We start from the raw sequence: 15,344 nt of genomic DNA on the forward strand, positions 1-15,344 counted from the left end.
ACTGGGCACGGCTCCATCAACTCCAAACTATTTCAATTCGGCTTGTCTGACACTAATCTACGTTTGTGTGGTGCTGAGGAAACCTGGACGCACATTCTGTATCCTGCAGCCAGATCTACATTACAAGCTGCTGTCAGCAACTTCTCTGAAGGAAATGAAGTTGCGCTAACTGAAAATTCTCAATCGTTCTCAGCTCTACAACAATTCTGCTTTGCTGTTTTCATCAAAAGAAAGCAACTCTTCTAGTTTATCAACATAGCAACAACAGGGAACCAACCCAACACCTGCAATGTATATCGATATTTCTTAAAACTGATATCGCCAGCCATCTACTTTTTTTTTTTAAGCTAGTACCCCAAGTTTGGGCAACTTTGGATACAGGATTAGCTAAAACCCATTGGTATAGCACTACCTCCAGTAGGTGCAGTTTTCGTTCTTCCTAGGACAGAAAAAGACTGCTGTCTTGTGGTTCCTGTGCCACAATTTATACTTCTGATTAGTTGTGTGGTGTGATGTGATTTGCTGTGTGAACATATCACATGTTCATTACACTTATAATATTGTAATTAACACGATTATCTGTATATATAATTACATGTATCATTGTATATATATCTATGTATGTATATAGCGGATTTGCCAGTTCCTGGCTAGGGGCCGCTTCTTGTTTTTGTTAATAAAGAATAAAGAATAAAAAAAAAAAATTGAAGTATTACGCTCGTGTCTGATAGATGGCATAGTTATTTATGTTGGTCGAAATTTGAGTAGTTAGATAGGTTTCCTGTAGACAGAAAGCAGCTGGAGGTTTGCGGTTAATTAAGACTTGAATATCATTAAGTCCATTGTAGAATGTAAGGCATTACTGGTGTTTAGTAGAAGAAGCTGCATCTGACTGTTTTTTTTTTTAATGTGACTGGCTTGTGACGTTCAGGCTCTGGTTTCTTTTTTTGAGAATAATGGTCGACCGGTGTCCATTTCTTCTTCCGCATATATTTCTAAGATCGGTTCTTCTTGTCTGGATGAGTCTACTGTATCCATAGACATTCCTTGGATATTCTTTTTTAAATTTGAGCTTCGATTATTCGATATAGAAGCAATCACTGGGGGAGGAGAAGGAGATGTAGCTAGTACTGTAAGTGCAGTATTACTTGCCTGGTTCAACTGTTTTGGGACACTGGACTGTTTCTGAGAGAGAACAGCCCGAGACCAGACAGAGATTGAGGTGTTTGGAGGGGCTGTAACATCAGTTTGGGTGTCCATTGATTGATATTTTTGCGCAATATTGGCGTACGTACGTACGTTTATTCATACTGGGAGCAATTAATTTCTGTGCTTCTTGGAAGTTTACATTATTTCCTTTATCTCCAAGCAGTCACTTTGGGTGTAGTCAGAGGACCCACAATAAGGACAAATTTGGTTTCCTCTGCACGCCGTTTGAGAGTGGTCTTACTTCTGGCACTTAAAACATTTCAATGGGTTAGGAATGTATGGTCTAATGCGGCAAAGTAGGTAGCCTGCTTTTATCGATGGTGGTAGATTTGGCGTGTTAAAGGTTAGAATAATATTCCTTGTAGGTGTGAGAGTATTTTCTCTTTTCACAGCAATGTCATTTTGATATTGAAGCTCTTGTGTTATCTCCTCCTCCGTAACATTCAATAGATCCCATATATTGAATACCCTTAGATGTATTTAGGGTTTCATGGGGAGAAACTTTTACTGGAATTCCAGCAAAGCTTGTAAGTTTCAGCAGTTTCTCTGAATGTCTACAGTTCATTGTTTCCAATAGAAGGTCGCCTGATTGCAGTGTCTTGACTGTCTTAGGAGATTCTGCCAGACTTTCCAGGTGTTTCTGGATAAGAAACGGAGAAAGCTTACTGAGAGGCTGATCTGCAAGAAAGTGCATTATAAGAAATGCAGGACAATTTGTCGATGAGGAAGTGGTTTTCAATTCAACCTCTTGGATTGCATCGTGTTATGGTCAGTGTCTAACTCTGGCCGAGAACTTGTCGGCTCTAGAGGCGGAAACGTATTTTGGTCCATGTTTTGGCCAAGGGCTCCTTTTGGCTCTTGGCAGATTAGCTTTTCTGCCAGGATTTCCGGCCCGGCCACGGAGAGGCAGGAGTAGTGCCCGGTGTGACGAAACGTAAAGTAGTAAGTGTTAGTAAAAGAAATATGAAAAATAAAGAAAGGTAGCTTTTCTTTCTTGCTCTGTCCAAGTACTTTTGTAACAGTAGCTGAAATTAAATAAATTTCTTAAGGGCAGGAACTTAAAAGAACTCTAAATCGCTTTTGGATAATCACACTTTAAGCACAGAGAAAACGCTCGATCACAATCGCTTGGCACCCGGGGCCCCTTGAAAAGTGAATGAAATAATTGTATCCTGTGAGTTGATCGTATCTCTTGACTAACTCCAATTCTCCTTTCTGGGGCGGTGAAAATACTGATAGAGGTCTAATTCTCGAGGTGAATGTAGCTGCCTCTGGAATGGAGGTTGTGAATGTAAGTGCACATCCTCCGACATGCTCGAATGTGAATGGCCAATCCTATATTGACCTTACTCTTGCTTCCGGAGCTGTTGAGAATAAGATAAGAAATTGGAAGGTTGTGGAAGACTACACCACGAGTGATCACAATGCTATCTTGTTTGAACAGCAATACCAATGAAATTCGAAATATATATGATACAGATCGTTGTTCTGTTAAAAATGCAGTGTGGCCAATGTTCAATACACGATACTTGGATTTAACTGCTAATATAAACTGGAATGAACGTGTTCATAAGTTAAGTGATATTATGATTAAATCTTGTAATGTCAACATGAAGAAAAGATGTACTGTGAGCAGACCAGTGTTTTGGTGGAGTGAAGAGCTAACCGAGCTACGCAAACAAACTGTGCGATTAAGAAGGCAATGTCGGCGGCACAGGGGATTATATATATATATATATCCAATATTTTAAATTAAATAAAACATAAGCCAGTAGTATGGCAAAACTGTAGAGCGAAAAATTTAGCAACGCCTGTGTCGCCATCTATTTTCCTTTTTTCTTCTATATAAGCTGATTCAGCTTACAGTATGTCAGTGGTGTGGCTCTGCTCTAGAGTGTTGTCTGTTCTATAGTTTATTTTTCGCTGCATAAGGACCACCGCCGTGCAAATCCTCTGCATTGGAGGATCGATCGGGGGAGGAAGGGTGAATTGGTACTTCGATCTTTTCACCACGGCGACGATTTGTATAGCGATTGAAATGCAGCGATTCCATGACCATTATTGGCCTCGTGGTCCTCTGTCGATATGGGGCATGATGGTCAGTCTATTTTATTTTAATTTATTTTGATATCGTTTGGTAGTTCCTTTAACCCTCTTTTGGTGATATTTCACGTCTTTCGGAACTGGTACCTCTCGGGGGGGGTACCGCTAAATTATTATATAATTGGCATTATCCTAAAATTTGTATAGTTTTTATTAATCGGATTTAAAACTCGAAATTATACAAGGGTTATCGGGCTACTATTATGTCTATTCTTTTTTTTTCGTTCGTTTGTTTATTTGGGTTATTTTTATGTTAATTTTCGCTCTACAGTTTTTGCCATACTACTGGCTTATGTTTTATTTAATTTAAAATATTGGATGTATTTCAGCTTCATATGGAGGAATTGAATGTCGCTGCCTCTAATGAACGCCTAATCATTTATTTATTCACTTTATTATAATTTAATTAATGTTAATATTTAATAAAATTCAATGATATATATATATATATATACACACACACTAAGGCAGTATACGTTTAAAAGTAAATTATTCAATTTAGATATGTGTGTGTATATATTAATAACTTTAAAAACTTAAGCTGCTGACACGTGGTCATTGTCTGATAAAATCTGACTGAGTGTATAAGGCCCAGTCGGATGAGTAAAAGCGGTAAAACATATATAGCGAACATGGATAAAATTAACGCAATCTATTAAAATATGCTTTATTGATAAAACGGTATCGAAAGACTCGCACACAGGAGGGTCATCTGTCCTCAACAGAAACGAATGTGTTAGATGACTGTGTCCTATGCGGAGTCGAGCAAGAACAACTTCCTCGCTACAAATCCTGCGCAGACTGGACTGCCATGTTTCTATTACAGGCTTTATCTGGTATAATTTATTAGTTCTCTCTCTCTCTCTCTCTCTATGCCATAGTTCTTGCCATTGGGAATATATCTTGTTGTGTATTATTTGCCTGTAGTCTGTATTGGGTACTGACAGGCAAAGATTATTATGGGAGCTGCTGATTTGGCTGCAGTGTCAGCCAAATCATTTCCCCTTATCCAAATGTGGCTAAGAATCCAGCAGAAGTGGATATCAAACTTGTGTTCATGAAGAGAATGAATCTTCTGCTGAACCCGACAGAGAACTGGATGAGAGTTTTCTGAAAGATAAATAAAGCATGTAATATCAAAGAATCAGAATATATTATTGACCTTTGGCATTGACAAGTTCGAATGTGATCCAAGGCTAACTCTATAGCATACAGCTCTGCAGTGTATATGACGGATTCAGGAAGAATCTGCTGAGATATTATAGTGTTCGGAAAGACAACAGCAGATTCTACACACGACTCAGACTTCGAGCAGTCTGTGTAAACTGGCAGGAAGTCGGAGTGCTCAGCTCGGTGGGCTGAATAGAGCTGCAGGTAGACAGATGGAGAGTGTGGAGACTTCAGAGCATATTACGTTGTTGTGATTGTTCGTGAATCAGCAACTGTGGCTATAATGCACAGAACATCATGTTACGTTGTCCTCAATATTTAGATTTTAGATATAGATTAGAGAGCTCTGTTAGTAAGGTTTTGGAGACATGTGGACGTGTTTTTGTAAAGGGCAGCTCCTAGAACGACGGTTCAGCTCCGGCTCGTATCTCTGTGAAGAAGAGTATCACTACCAATAGGCCAGTTATGTGTGTGTTCTGTTGTTGTGTCTGGCCACTTGGCTACCCAAAAGCATCAATCACCTGGAAAGATGATTCTAGGTACTCGTCCACACCATGGGAAGGTTTTGGAGAGGGATCGTCTCTGTGCCCTATTTGCTAATAATTTTGTTGGCTCGGTTTTTCAGAGACGAGCAAGAATACTGGATAGTAGATGCCCGCCTCCTGGAGGAAGGGATGGAAACCGTACTTATCAAGATATGTAGAAAGTTCGAAGCATATCATTCCTAAGAACGGGCTAAGTGGCTACGCATTGGTTTTGTTTTTAACTTTTGCGTTATTACTAACAAAATTTAAAATTCTTAAACTCTGTTGCCATTATGATTAAGACCCAAGCCAAGAATGTCCTTTTGCAAAGGTAGTGGTTGGCTCATGGCATTTTGAATGGAATCCCCACCTTCCATCCCCACTTTCGCCTGGTAGGCTCTATAACGTGGACACTCGGCTAAAATATGATGTATGGTTAAAATGGTGCCACAGTTCTCACACACAGGAGGGTAATTTGCGCTCGGCAAAAATGCATGCGTAAGATGACTATCCTATGGGGAGGCGAGCTAGAACAACTTCCTCTCTACAGTTACTGCGGGCATTAGATTAGAGGCTTTATCTGATACAGCTTGTTTGTTACCTGTCCGTGCCATGATTGTTTCAATTGGGAGAAAAACTGAGCGACAAAAGATTTAAACCACGTATTAGTAAGCCAAGAAAACTTACCCAAGCCAAAGGACAGAATTAATGAATTTTGAAGTGGGCGGTTGTATCACCTTCCATCACATCCCTACAAAACTGATCGGAGCTCAAATGTCAATAAGGCACTGCATCAGTGCATGCCTCAGAGAATTACAGACTTAGTTTTCATTGGGCAGCTGCAACTAAGTTCTACATAACTGCGTGTAATTTATAAATAATTAATGAATCTTTCAAGGATGTGCTAAAAACGGGGTACCATCTTTGCCAGAGCACAGCGGAGATCGCCTTGCAGCTAGACTTCTGACTCATGCCAATATAGAAATTGCCGCTCTTGCAGAAACAGACCCAAAAGGTAACAGAACATGGATCACTATTCCCATGTGTCATCAGAACTCTTCGGTTTTCTTGGTGCTGAAGATGAGTTCTCCAAAAGGTCGTCAGATAGGTTACTCTGTGTTTCAAGGACCAGAACTGTATTCAATGTGAAATAATATCCCTCATTGTTGATCTTTTAGTAGGTAAATTTAATACTTTTATTCCTAAAGATAATAAGGGTAACTCCTACAGCGCAGTGTCCAATTAAATTTTTCAGAATTTTAAATAACACTATGCCAGAACGCAATGTTGTTTTTACGTATTTTGTAGTCAGTCCGGTGTTAAAAATAACCCTTCAACATCCATATAGATTAATTAAAATCAGTTGCTGAAAGATTCGTGCATGCGTTTCTAATGTTTAAATTTTAACTCCTTTAAATTAAGGTCAATAGAAGTACTACTTCATTTAACTTAACTAAAAATTAATTTCTCCTTTAGTTTTTCATATGATTATCGTGTTATTTTATATGCAGAGGTATAGGTTAAATATTCCTTAGTACTTCGCAAAGAGGGTGGATAGTAAAGTTTCAAGTAAAGTTATACACGTAGCTGGAGGGATTGGTAAATTAAATATTTAAGTAATTCAATCGTATTGGGAAGTGCTGAAGGTTTTACTTAGGAAGAAGTGTAATATCAGAATGTAATCGGCCCAGGCCGACATGCTACTCCAATTCTGGACTGCTTAAAGCTGGTTAAGTTCTCTATCGTTTCCATGAGATATTCAATCATTATTAACACTTTTTGAATTTCGATTTTTCTCTTTTTCTTTAGATTTTCCCTTTTTTTTTTTCAGTGTTATGTTTCTGAACGATTACAAGCTCCCACCTCCCAGTTACAAAATGCTCCCGTGGAAAGACAAACACCAGGAAACGCATACAAGAAAAAAAGTATTCTTTTACCTCTTTGGGAGATAAAATTGAGATGTAGTCTTCATATATGAGCCGTGCCTTCTCCTCGATCACATCAGGATTCGATTCTTTCTTTAAATCTTCGCAAGCCAGCCAGAAGAGAATATTTTCTTCACTGTACTCACACTGTAGAAAGTCCCGGAATACCTTTCGGCCAGCTGATAAGAAAATTATATACATAAGCAAAATATCTTATGAAATCATCTTTGAATACTATGGTATTTATGTATAATTCAAATCTCCAGTTAAAATCACCTAACGACAATGAAAAATTTCTTCAATGGAAATATGATTGACCTTAGTGGAGTTTAATTCTAATTACGAATGCGCAGTACATATTTTCCTAGTTTCAGAAGTCCTCACGATATTCATATTTACGTTTTCAAGTGTCAGAGGTCAGTTTCACGTTTTACAGGGTGGTTACAAAATCCTTTCCCCTCTTTTAAAAATTGATAATTCGAAAACTATAGCTCGTATCGTAAACAGGTTTTTATACCGTGATCAGTATATGTGGCATGTGTGTGGCGCGCTAATCTCTAAAGGAACTGAGGCTGAGGTTCAATATATTGTCTGTAATTGCTTTTACTCTTTGGTTTGCTGTTTTCTGGGTGAAAAACCCGAATTTCGGGAGAAAAATCAACGCAATTCCAGCAAGAGACGAACCAACTCAGCATGTGAAAAAAGCCCTTAAAACTTCCTCGCATCAACTCAGTCTTCTTTCACCACACATGCGAACACGATGATTAAAACCACCATGGAGAACTGTTACCAAGGGAGTTGGAAGCCCAGTATGTTGGTGGGCTCTTGATAGACTTTGATCACATAGGCTTCTGAATATTACAAAAGAAATCGCAAAAAAATTTACAATTTTACAGTTTATTGCAAAATTTAAAATTTTATTAAAAATATTGAAAAGCATTTCTGCCTAAATCGTGGATGGTGCTAAGCAATATTTGAATTCACTCATCAAAATCTGTAAGATCTACCATATTTCAGGAGGAAGAAATCAAAAGATTAAAAATTGTGGTACACAATAATTAGCGAACTGAAAGATGAATTAAATTATTTATTAAATTTTCCTTATTTAGATAAAAAGTAAAATAACGTAAAACAATAAAGTATTCTTGTATTAAATATGATAAATTTAATACAAGAGAATTTAATTTATACCATTTAGTCATAAATGTTTTATAAACAAAATTTAATAAAACTTAGAAATTTATAGTTATATATTTTTGTTTAATTTATTTATATTTAATTTTTGTTATATTAAAACATTTTAACCTCTGAACTTATCTTAATGAATTCAGGAATTAAAATACTCAAGTTTTCCAGAAAATACTTATTTCAATTAAAAAACTTTAATATATTCATCAAGTGACAACATCCTTTTCTTATGAAATTGTAATTATGGGTCTAATATTCTAATAACACGATTACAAATTACTATTAGAAATGCTTCTCTATCACAGATGGAGAAGTCATTGGGTAATTGCTGCTTAGTTGGCGACTTTATGCTCTACAGAGTAATGGAATATTTCTAAGAAACTGAAGAAGAATTCCACGAGGTATTTAGTATTCGCAGTGCAGTTAATTTCTTCCAGTAGACGGCAGCAGTGCAGTAATGGGTTCTCAGAAATATCTTCGCGTGCATGTGAGGTCTAAAATTTTATTACTAGATACTCGCAATTAACTGGAAGTTACAGATATCGTTCAAGAGACAGGTTATTGGCAAAATTAAAGTTCTTCGAGTTGAATATTTTTGCGGGGAAGATGCGATAACTCACAATACAAAATCTCATAAAATTTTACACCTCTTCAGCGTTCCATAATAGACATTATAAATTTCTATCGCATCAATAAAAAGTTAATTCCACGCCATTAGAAATAAGTAATTAATGATTTAAATTATCTGTGGCAGGACCGTTGAGTCACTCTCTTTCGCAACCTAATCGCTGGCACGCTAAAGCAATAGGAACTACAACGTTATCTTAATGCACGAAATTAAATAGTCGTTATATTCATGAAGCCACAGCTGCTGATGATAGCTCGTGCTCTTGATCGATACTAATGAACCGAAAATCTGCACTTTATTCTAATACATTTTAATATTTACCAGATACAGCTATGCAGGTTTAGTAAAGCGATCATACTTACATGGACACTTCATGAGCTTGTCAAATGATTCGCCCCATGACCGAATTTCCTCTACGCTGGGCCTAAAGGCGATAAAATAAGATTATATATTAATGCCATGGCAGGTGTTAGGTGGACTGCATCGTGTATTAGAAACATGTGACATACTGTAATGTATCGTTTAAAATATAAAACCGTGGGTGTTCTTAGTCCTTGGGCCTTCAAAAAATATCCCAGTAGAACCCTCTGAAAAGAAAAAAAAAACATTGTTCTGATGTTATTTTAAGAAACTGTGTTGATTGTATTCTTGAGTGCTTTCCTCATGGTTCATAAGAAAACAAGACATGAGGAGCAGGCGAGTTCGGTTAAAGAAAAATTGATGGTGAAACTTGTTCCAAGATTAAGTTGACCTATTTTAAACGGTGAATTTTTTTTTAGCATTGCTTTTTCTAGGACCGAATTTTTATAACCCTTGAACCAACACCTTTTCCGAGATGTAGGTCCTCTTACCTCAATTTTTTTCCTTCTCTATTTAATTACTGAGTTGATAAGTGGAGGCACGTTTGTTTTGTTTTCTTGAACTAGAAACTTTCCTCTCATAATAACTGCAGAATTTACTTGTCCAAACAAATGCAGATGAAGTTCTATTCAACAACATTTCGAATTACAGCTCTTCTTGCAATGGTAATAAAACTTATGAAAAGTAAGATCTCAGAGTTTAATTTTTTGCGCCTTTTATCTCCTTAACAAATATAGCCACCTCCATAAGTGCGCAAGGATATTTAAACCTTATACATACAAAAATACATATAAAGTGAAAACGCGAATTAAAATAGAAATTTAGCAACTTGGAATAAGCACATCATCTGCTGAGATAGTAAGGCAACATTCTTTAGATCAGCACAATAAATGAAAGGGATGAAAACTGAAATTTCTTAATCACATACCAGCAGGTATTATCTATAGTACTTATACCCTGTTAATTTTCGCAAAAACGGCTGGGAAATACCTTTTGTACATACCTTAAACCCTCGATTTAATGTATTTCGAATTTAACGGACATTTAATTTTCAATTATATGGTGTACAAATAATATCGAAAAACAACTTTCGATTTAATGGACTTTCAGAAATAACGGACTTCCCTCTACTCTTCCACCTATGTCAGTCCGTAAAATCGAGGGTCTACAGGACTTAGTTTTTTCGAATTGATATTATTCTTTTTGATCAGTTTAAACGGAGCCTATAAATTTGAATAATATCAATTGTTTTTAAAATAAAACCAGATTCAATATTCATGTTTATCTATTAGAAAGAATTTGAAGCAGCAAGAGGAATAGAAGAGACCAAGATATTTTTTGTTTAATTTATTCGTATTTTTTTCATTCAGATCTTGCTTCGAGTAAAGCAAGCTTTATCCTGATTGCGTTAACCTGCTAATAGTTAACTATAATGAAACTTGGTATGACTTTTGTTAACCCCGGATAGTTTTGCCTCAGGATTTAATACTGCCTGTATTTACCACGATAAATTCTTTGCCGGTTATCACTACCCATCGTATCAGTTCTCTGGATTTCTCTCCTCACTTATGACTTTCCATACGATTCCTGTAATTCAATGATCATCTGAATACGAGGGTTCAAATATGAATTATTTTGAATTAAAATTTACTACGCCAAGTATGAATACAAGAAATGTACCTTACAGAGGCTGTATTTCTCGTTATCCAAATAATACTTCCATCCTTTTGCTAATTGAAATATGCCTTTTTCGAAGGTCTACTGTCGTTCCAGACGTGCACCATTTCGATAATTACTCTCCTCAAATGAACAATTTTCAGTATGTATGCGAGAGAGAGAGAGAGAGAGAGAGAGAGAAGAGATTCTCCCTTTTAAGATCCCTCACGGTATTTGTCACCGCGGCTGTGTAATATCTAGCATTCCCTTGGTGAAAACAAGGGCTTTTTGGACTGTTGACTTCTGTTTTGACAATATTACCTATTTTACCTTAGTCTGAAGAGATTTTTTTCACTACTCATACACTTGTCGTTGTGATTAATATTCATCATCAAACTCAGCTTTTAAATCTAGAAAAATTTGCCAAGTCTCTCCATTTCATTTTTATTTCGACTAAAGTTTTATAACAATGCTCTGAGCAACAGAACTTGCATTTCTCTTTCGGACATGACGCTGATTAAACTAGCCTTGCCGTGCTTGATGGTTGTCTTCCCTTCACCTGATGATACCACTAATAGCTTCTCCGCATCCCTATGATTCTTAATAAGCCCGTAACAAAAAAGGTATATTCGTATTTGAACCACCCTCATATTGTTGTTGTATCATCAGCTGAGGCTAGAATGCACTGCTTACTATCTTATATCTTACTTGTTTGTTTTTCAAGTGATAAGAGTTGAGATAAGATAGAAATCTTTAGTGCAGATGTATTTATTAATCACTTTTAGGAAAATTGAAATGTCAATCTCCCTGTATGACCAATGCGCAATCTGTCTAATATTGTTTCTTTCTGTTTCTCCTCAGGATGAATTGCCACTGGGTTCAATACAAAGTGTCCTGAAAATAGATGAGATCACGTTTGAGACACTTTGGCAGCTGAAATTGCCTATTCGTTTCATGGGATTCCAAGGTGTCCACGGATTCAATAAAAAATTGAGCTGACAATGTGATTGAAGCTGTATTAACTATGCCCAAATTTTTTGTAGCAGAGAATGCCACCCTCATATGAGGAATATTTCAGGTGGTAATCCCGTTCGTTGTTGTTCTTAGGAATTTTTGCCTCATCGACAACTCGTGCCATAGTTTGCAACTTCTTATGGTACTCTAGTAATTAAATTCTGTAAAATGTTTCTGAAGTAAACAGTGGAGCAAGAATTCGTGACAAATATTTTTCAATCAAAGTTGCGTTTTATTTTATTATTATTGCTATTTTAGGTAAGGTTATTGGCTTTATGGAGCATCGGAATCTTAAGCAAACTTTACATGGAGAAGCGAGTGTGACAAACTTGCTCAAGGCCAGACATACTCAAGCAAGCTGTCAACACTTGCTTGAGTGTTTAGTCCCTCTTGCATTCATATTACTCCAGCAGTAGAAGTTGTAATTAAAAAAAAAAAAAAGGTACAATGTATCTAACCCAGGCTTCTCTTTGGAGAAGCCTTGGTTGCTTGAACGTCCTTAGAAACCGGAAGAATTCTTTAAAGCTTCTTCAATCACCTGTAGATATCAGGCGGAGGGAGTATGTTTCCTTGTGAGTTTCTGCAGTCGGTCCTTGATAACACACACTAAAAACCAAATAACAAACATTGTTTGTTTGTTATTTGGTTTTTAGGAGCATTTAGGTGGTCATTCCCTGACCTTTCCGCATCCTCCGTATTTGGTGGTGACAGGCTCGAAACCCGGTCTAATCAAGAAGTGTGTGCTACGCACTGCTGCTCCTATGATATGCTGCACGAGTATAGGCCATATAACATGGCCTATACACGTGCAGCATATCATATGTGCAAATTTAAGGAATACCAAGTATTTCCCAACGGATCTGTTAAAGAAACTAAGAGAAATCTTGAAATAGCCGGAAGGACGCTCAACTGCTCTAAAGAGGATACCTGATATTTGTGTTAATATCGTTCGATGCATAGTGTCTTCGATGAGACCAAATAACTTCTATAAAAATAAATGTCCAGCTTTGCTAAATTAAGAAGATTTCGAATTCCCACCATAAGAATACCAGAAAATTCCCATTAATATAAATAGAAGTTGAAAGTCTTGATACTTACGGTGACTCGTTGTCCCCGGTGAAGTAATGGTCCAGTGTGGAGAGTTGTTGTTGCTTCATATCCCTGGAGGTCGGGATGTTATCCTTCACGGAGAGGCTGCAGTAAAGAGATAATACAATAATTGATAAACTGCTGCTTTTAGAATCTCCTCTATCTGCTCTAAGCCTAACTGCTTCAAAACGCGATGGCTGCAATATATAGAACTGTCACTTCGGCTGACGGCAATCTTCGGTGGACAAAACACGCACAACAGTCTTACAAGCTAAAGTACATATGTCATGTTTTTGCTCCAAATCCGCCAGTGCCAGGACGGTATCTATATTTTTCTTCCTTTAGGGAACATGCTATTCTGTTCGTCTAAATAAGATTATGGAAACAATGAAGCAGCCAAAAAATAAAAATAAGGTTCTCAGAACACTTAGAATTAAGGAAGTCTTGCTATTTTTTGAGAAAAGTAAGCATGAAAGACGAGCAAGTACGTTATGAAAAGTTAGGCTTCTTTTCTACATTCATTTATTATTTTTTTACTTTCGAAATAAAATCAAGTTTATTCCTACTGAAAATCGATACTTCAACCCAGGTAATTTAAAACAAACAATTTAACTCCATAGTTCCTACTGTTTGCAAGTTCACAGTGAATACAACTGTAATCAATATTGGCACGAACGGTACAGATCAGTGTTCAAATGTTTATTGTTACAGTTCCCCTGGTGCATGTTATTTCTGATTAAAATGGGAGCAGAAAACGTTTTAGAGGTCAGTATGACAAGCAATCAAAACACTTGAGCCGCACTGAAAATGAAAAAAAAACTGTTTTGTCCTCTTATTGTCCGCGTTTAAAATAATTCTAATTTTTGGCATCTCAGAGCATTTTTTTTAATTTGGTCCAATGATCACCGAACAAAGACAATGCGACCATAGACAGAGTTCAGTTCCATCTGCGAAAGACGTTATTCATCATCACTTGAGGACAATAACGTTCAACAATCCGACAATATCGTATTTATATATAAAACAACAAGAATAACAAAAATCCTATCCTTTTTGTATAATACGAGAATGGAATGTTAACTGTGAAAATACAAGAAGCTAAAATCTATAAATAAACATTTAAATAAATAAATTTTTCTTTTTATAGTTCACGATTGCCATAGAGAACAGAAAAATTTGACCCCAAGTGACCGTATTTAGCGGTCAGTTGGTCTCGAATCGCCTTCAGCTCAAACGCGTATCCCTGCTTAACCGCTCGTACCAGTTTTCTAAATGTAGTCGAATGGTCAAGTAGAAGTGCAGCAGTACAAGGGTTTTATTTAAACGCTAGGACACTCTTCTTAGCATAAGTATGCTAAGAATAGCATCTCAGTATCCTCTATCTTTCAGAGGATATTTGAATTACACCTAAGTGGGCAGCATTAACCCTCCTAGCACAAACGCTGTATAGGGGTGAAAAACTGAATAAACAAATAATTTTAGAATGATGCTTTTTCCCACAACGTGTGCTAATTTTTTCTTTTACTCATCAAGGACTGGAGCAGGAAATTATGCCATCTGTTCTTTATGCACTCTAAAGAAGAATTACTTGATGAATGCTACATCGAGCGAAGTGAATATAGTATCCACGGAAAAGGCCGACACTTCTGAGTCCGCGCTCAAGAAATACTTCAGTAGAAGCCGGTGGGACAATTAGGTCTCATACAGCGAAGCCCACTCTTTCTGTAAAACAATATTTGAACTAATTCCTTCAGTTGTAAGACTGCATACAACGGCGACATATCTGGGCAAGTAATGTTGGTAAGGTTAGCTGTGCAGGAGAACAAAAAATTCAATTCTAAGGAACTTATCGTTTATTATGGCAGAGTACACTTGGTTTCATAACAATGAATTTTGTCCTTTCAAATAACAGATTCTTAGAGCTTTGAACTTCGCGTCATATTCTGCATGGAATGGGGCCTCCTCTCCAAAAATAGAAACTAATGGTGGTCATGAAATGGGACCTATCTACAGCTCCCATTGGACCGCCTAATATTTCATCCACAAACTAGCATGAATAATTATGCCCAAAGCTACAGGAGTCCGTGCTGGTTGACAACGATTGGCGACCATATTTCTTCCAGTTGAAGGGAGGCTTATAACCCCACAATAAATTCAGATAGCTGGTTCAGGCATTCACAATAAAAAAAACACCTTAGAATAAGGGTGTCTAGCACCCAGACCACACGGATGTGTGCAGTTAGAGACGGATCAACACGTGACTTATGTCGTAATAATAGCAGGGTCTCCGATGATTCATAGAATATGGTTGTTAAAGACCATATGAGGAGACTTTTGGAAATCTCACCATACTGCAAACCACTTTAGATGGGAAGAGATGTGTTCTCCAACGTAATCATTGTTGCTTGGAAAACGATTTTTATGGAAATAATTGTCATAGCCAGTGCCATCCATCGTAAAACAGTTGAAGACCCAAAC

At 37.0% G+C, this 15,344-nt stretch overlaps 1 protein-coding gene across 4 annotated transcripts in view; it reads right to left on the minus strand.

The window, feature by feature from the left end:
* The window catches only part of LOC150085623 (uncharacterized), a 327,518-nt gene that overhangs the window by 41,200 nt on the left and 270,974 nt on the right, over positions 1-15,344 (minus strand). For all 4 annotated transcript variants that reach the window (XM_090374144.1, XM_090374141.1, XM_090374143.1 and 1 more), the window contains 3 exons: positions 12,876-12,971; positions 9,110-9,171; positions 6,944-7,110 (listed from right to left, as the gene is read on the minus strand). In XM_090374144.1, the coding sequence (XP_090230270.1) occupies positions 6,944-7,110; positions 9,110-9,171; positions 12,876-12,971 (325 nt within the window). The remainder of the gene's footprint in view (positions 1-6,943; positions 7,111-9,109; positions 9,172-12,875; positions 12,972-15,344) is intronic.

This window comes from Mastigoproctus giganteus, chromosome 5 (genome assembly GCF_048544385.1).
Source record: "Mastigoproctus giganteus isolate SK-2022 chromosome 5, ASM4854438v1, whole genome shotgun sequence".
Classification (NCBI taxonomy): domain Eukaryota; kingdom Metazoa; phylum Arthropoda; class Arachnida; order Uropygi; family Thelyphonidae; genus Mastigoproctus; species Mastigoproctus giganteus.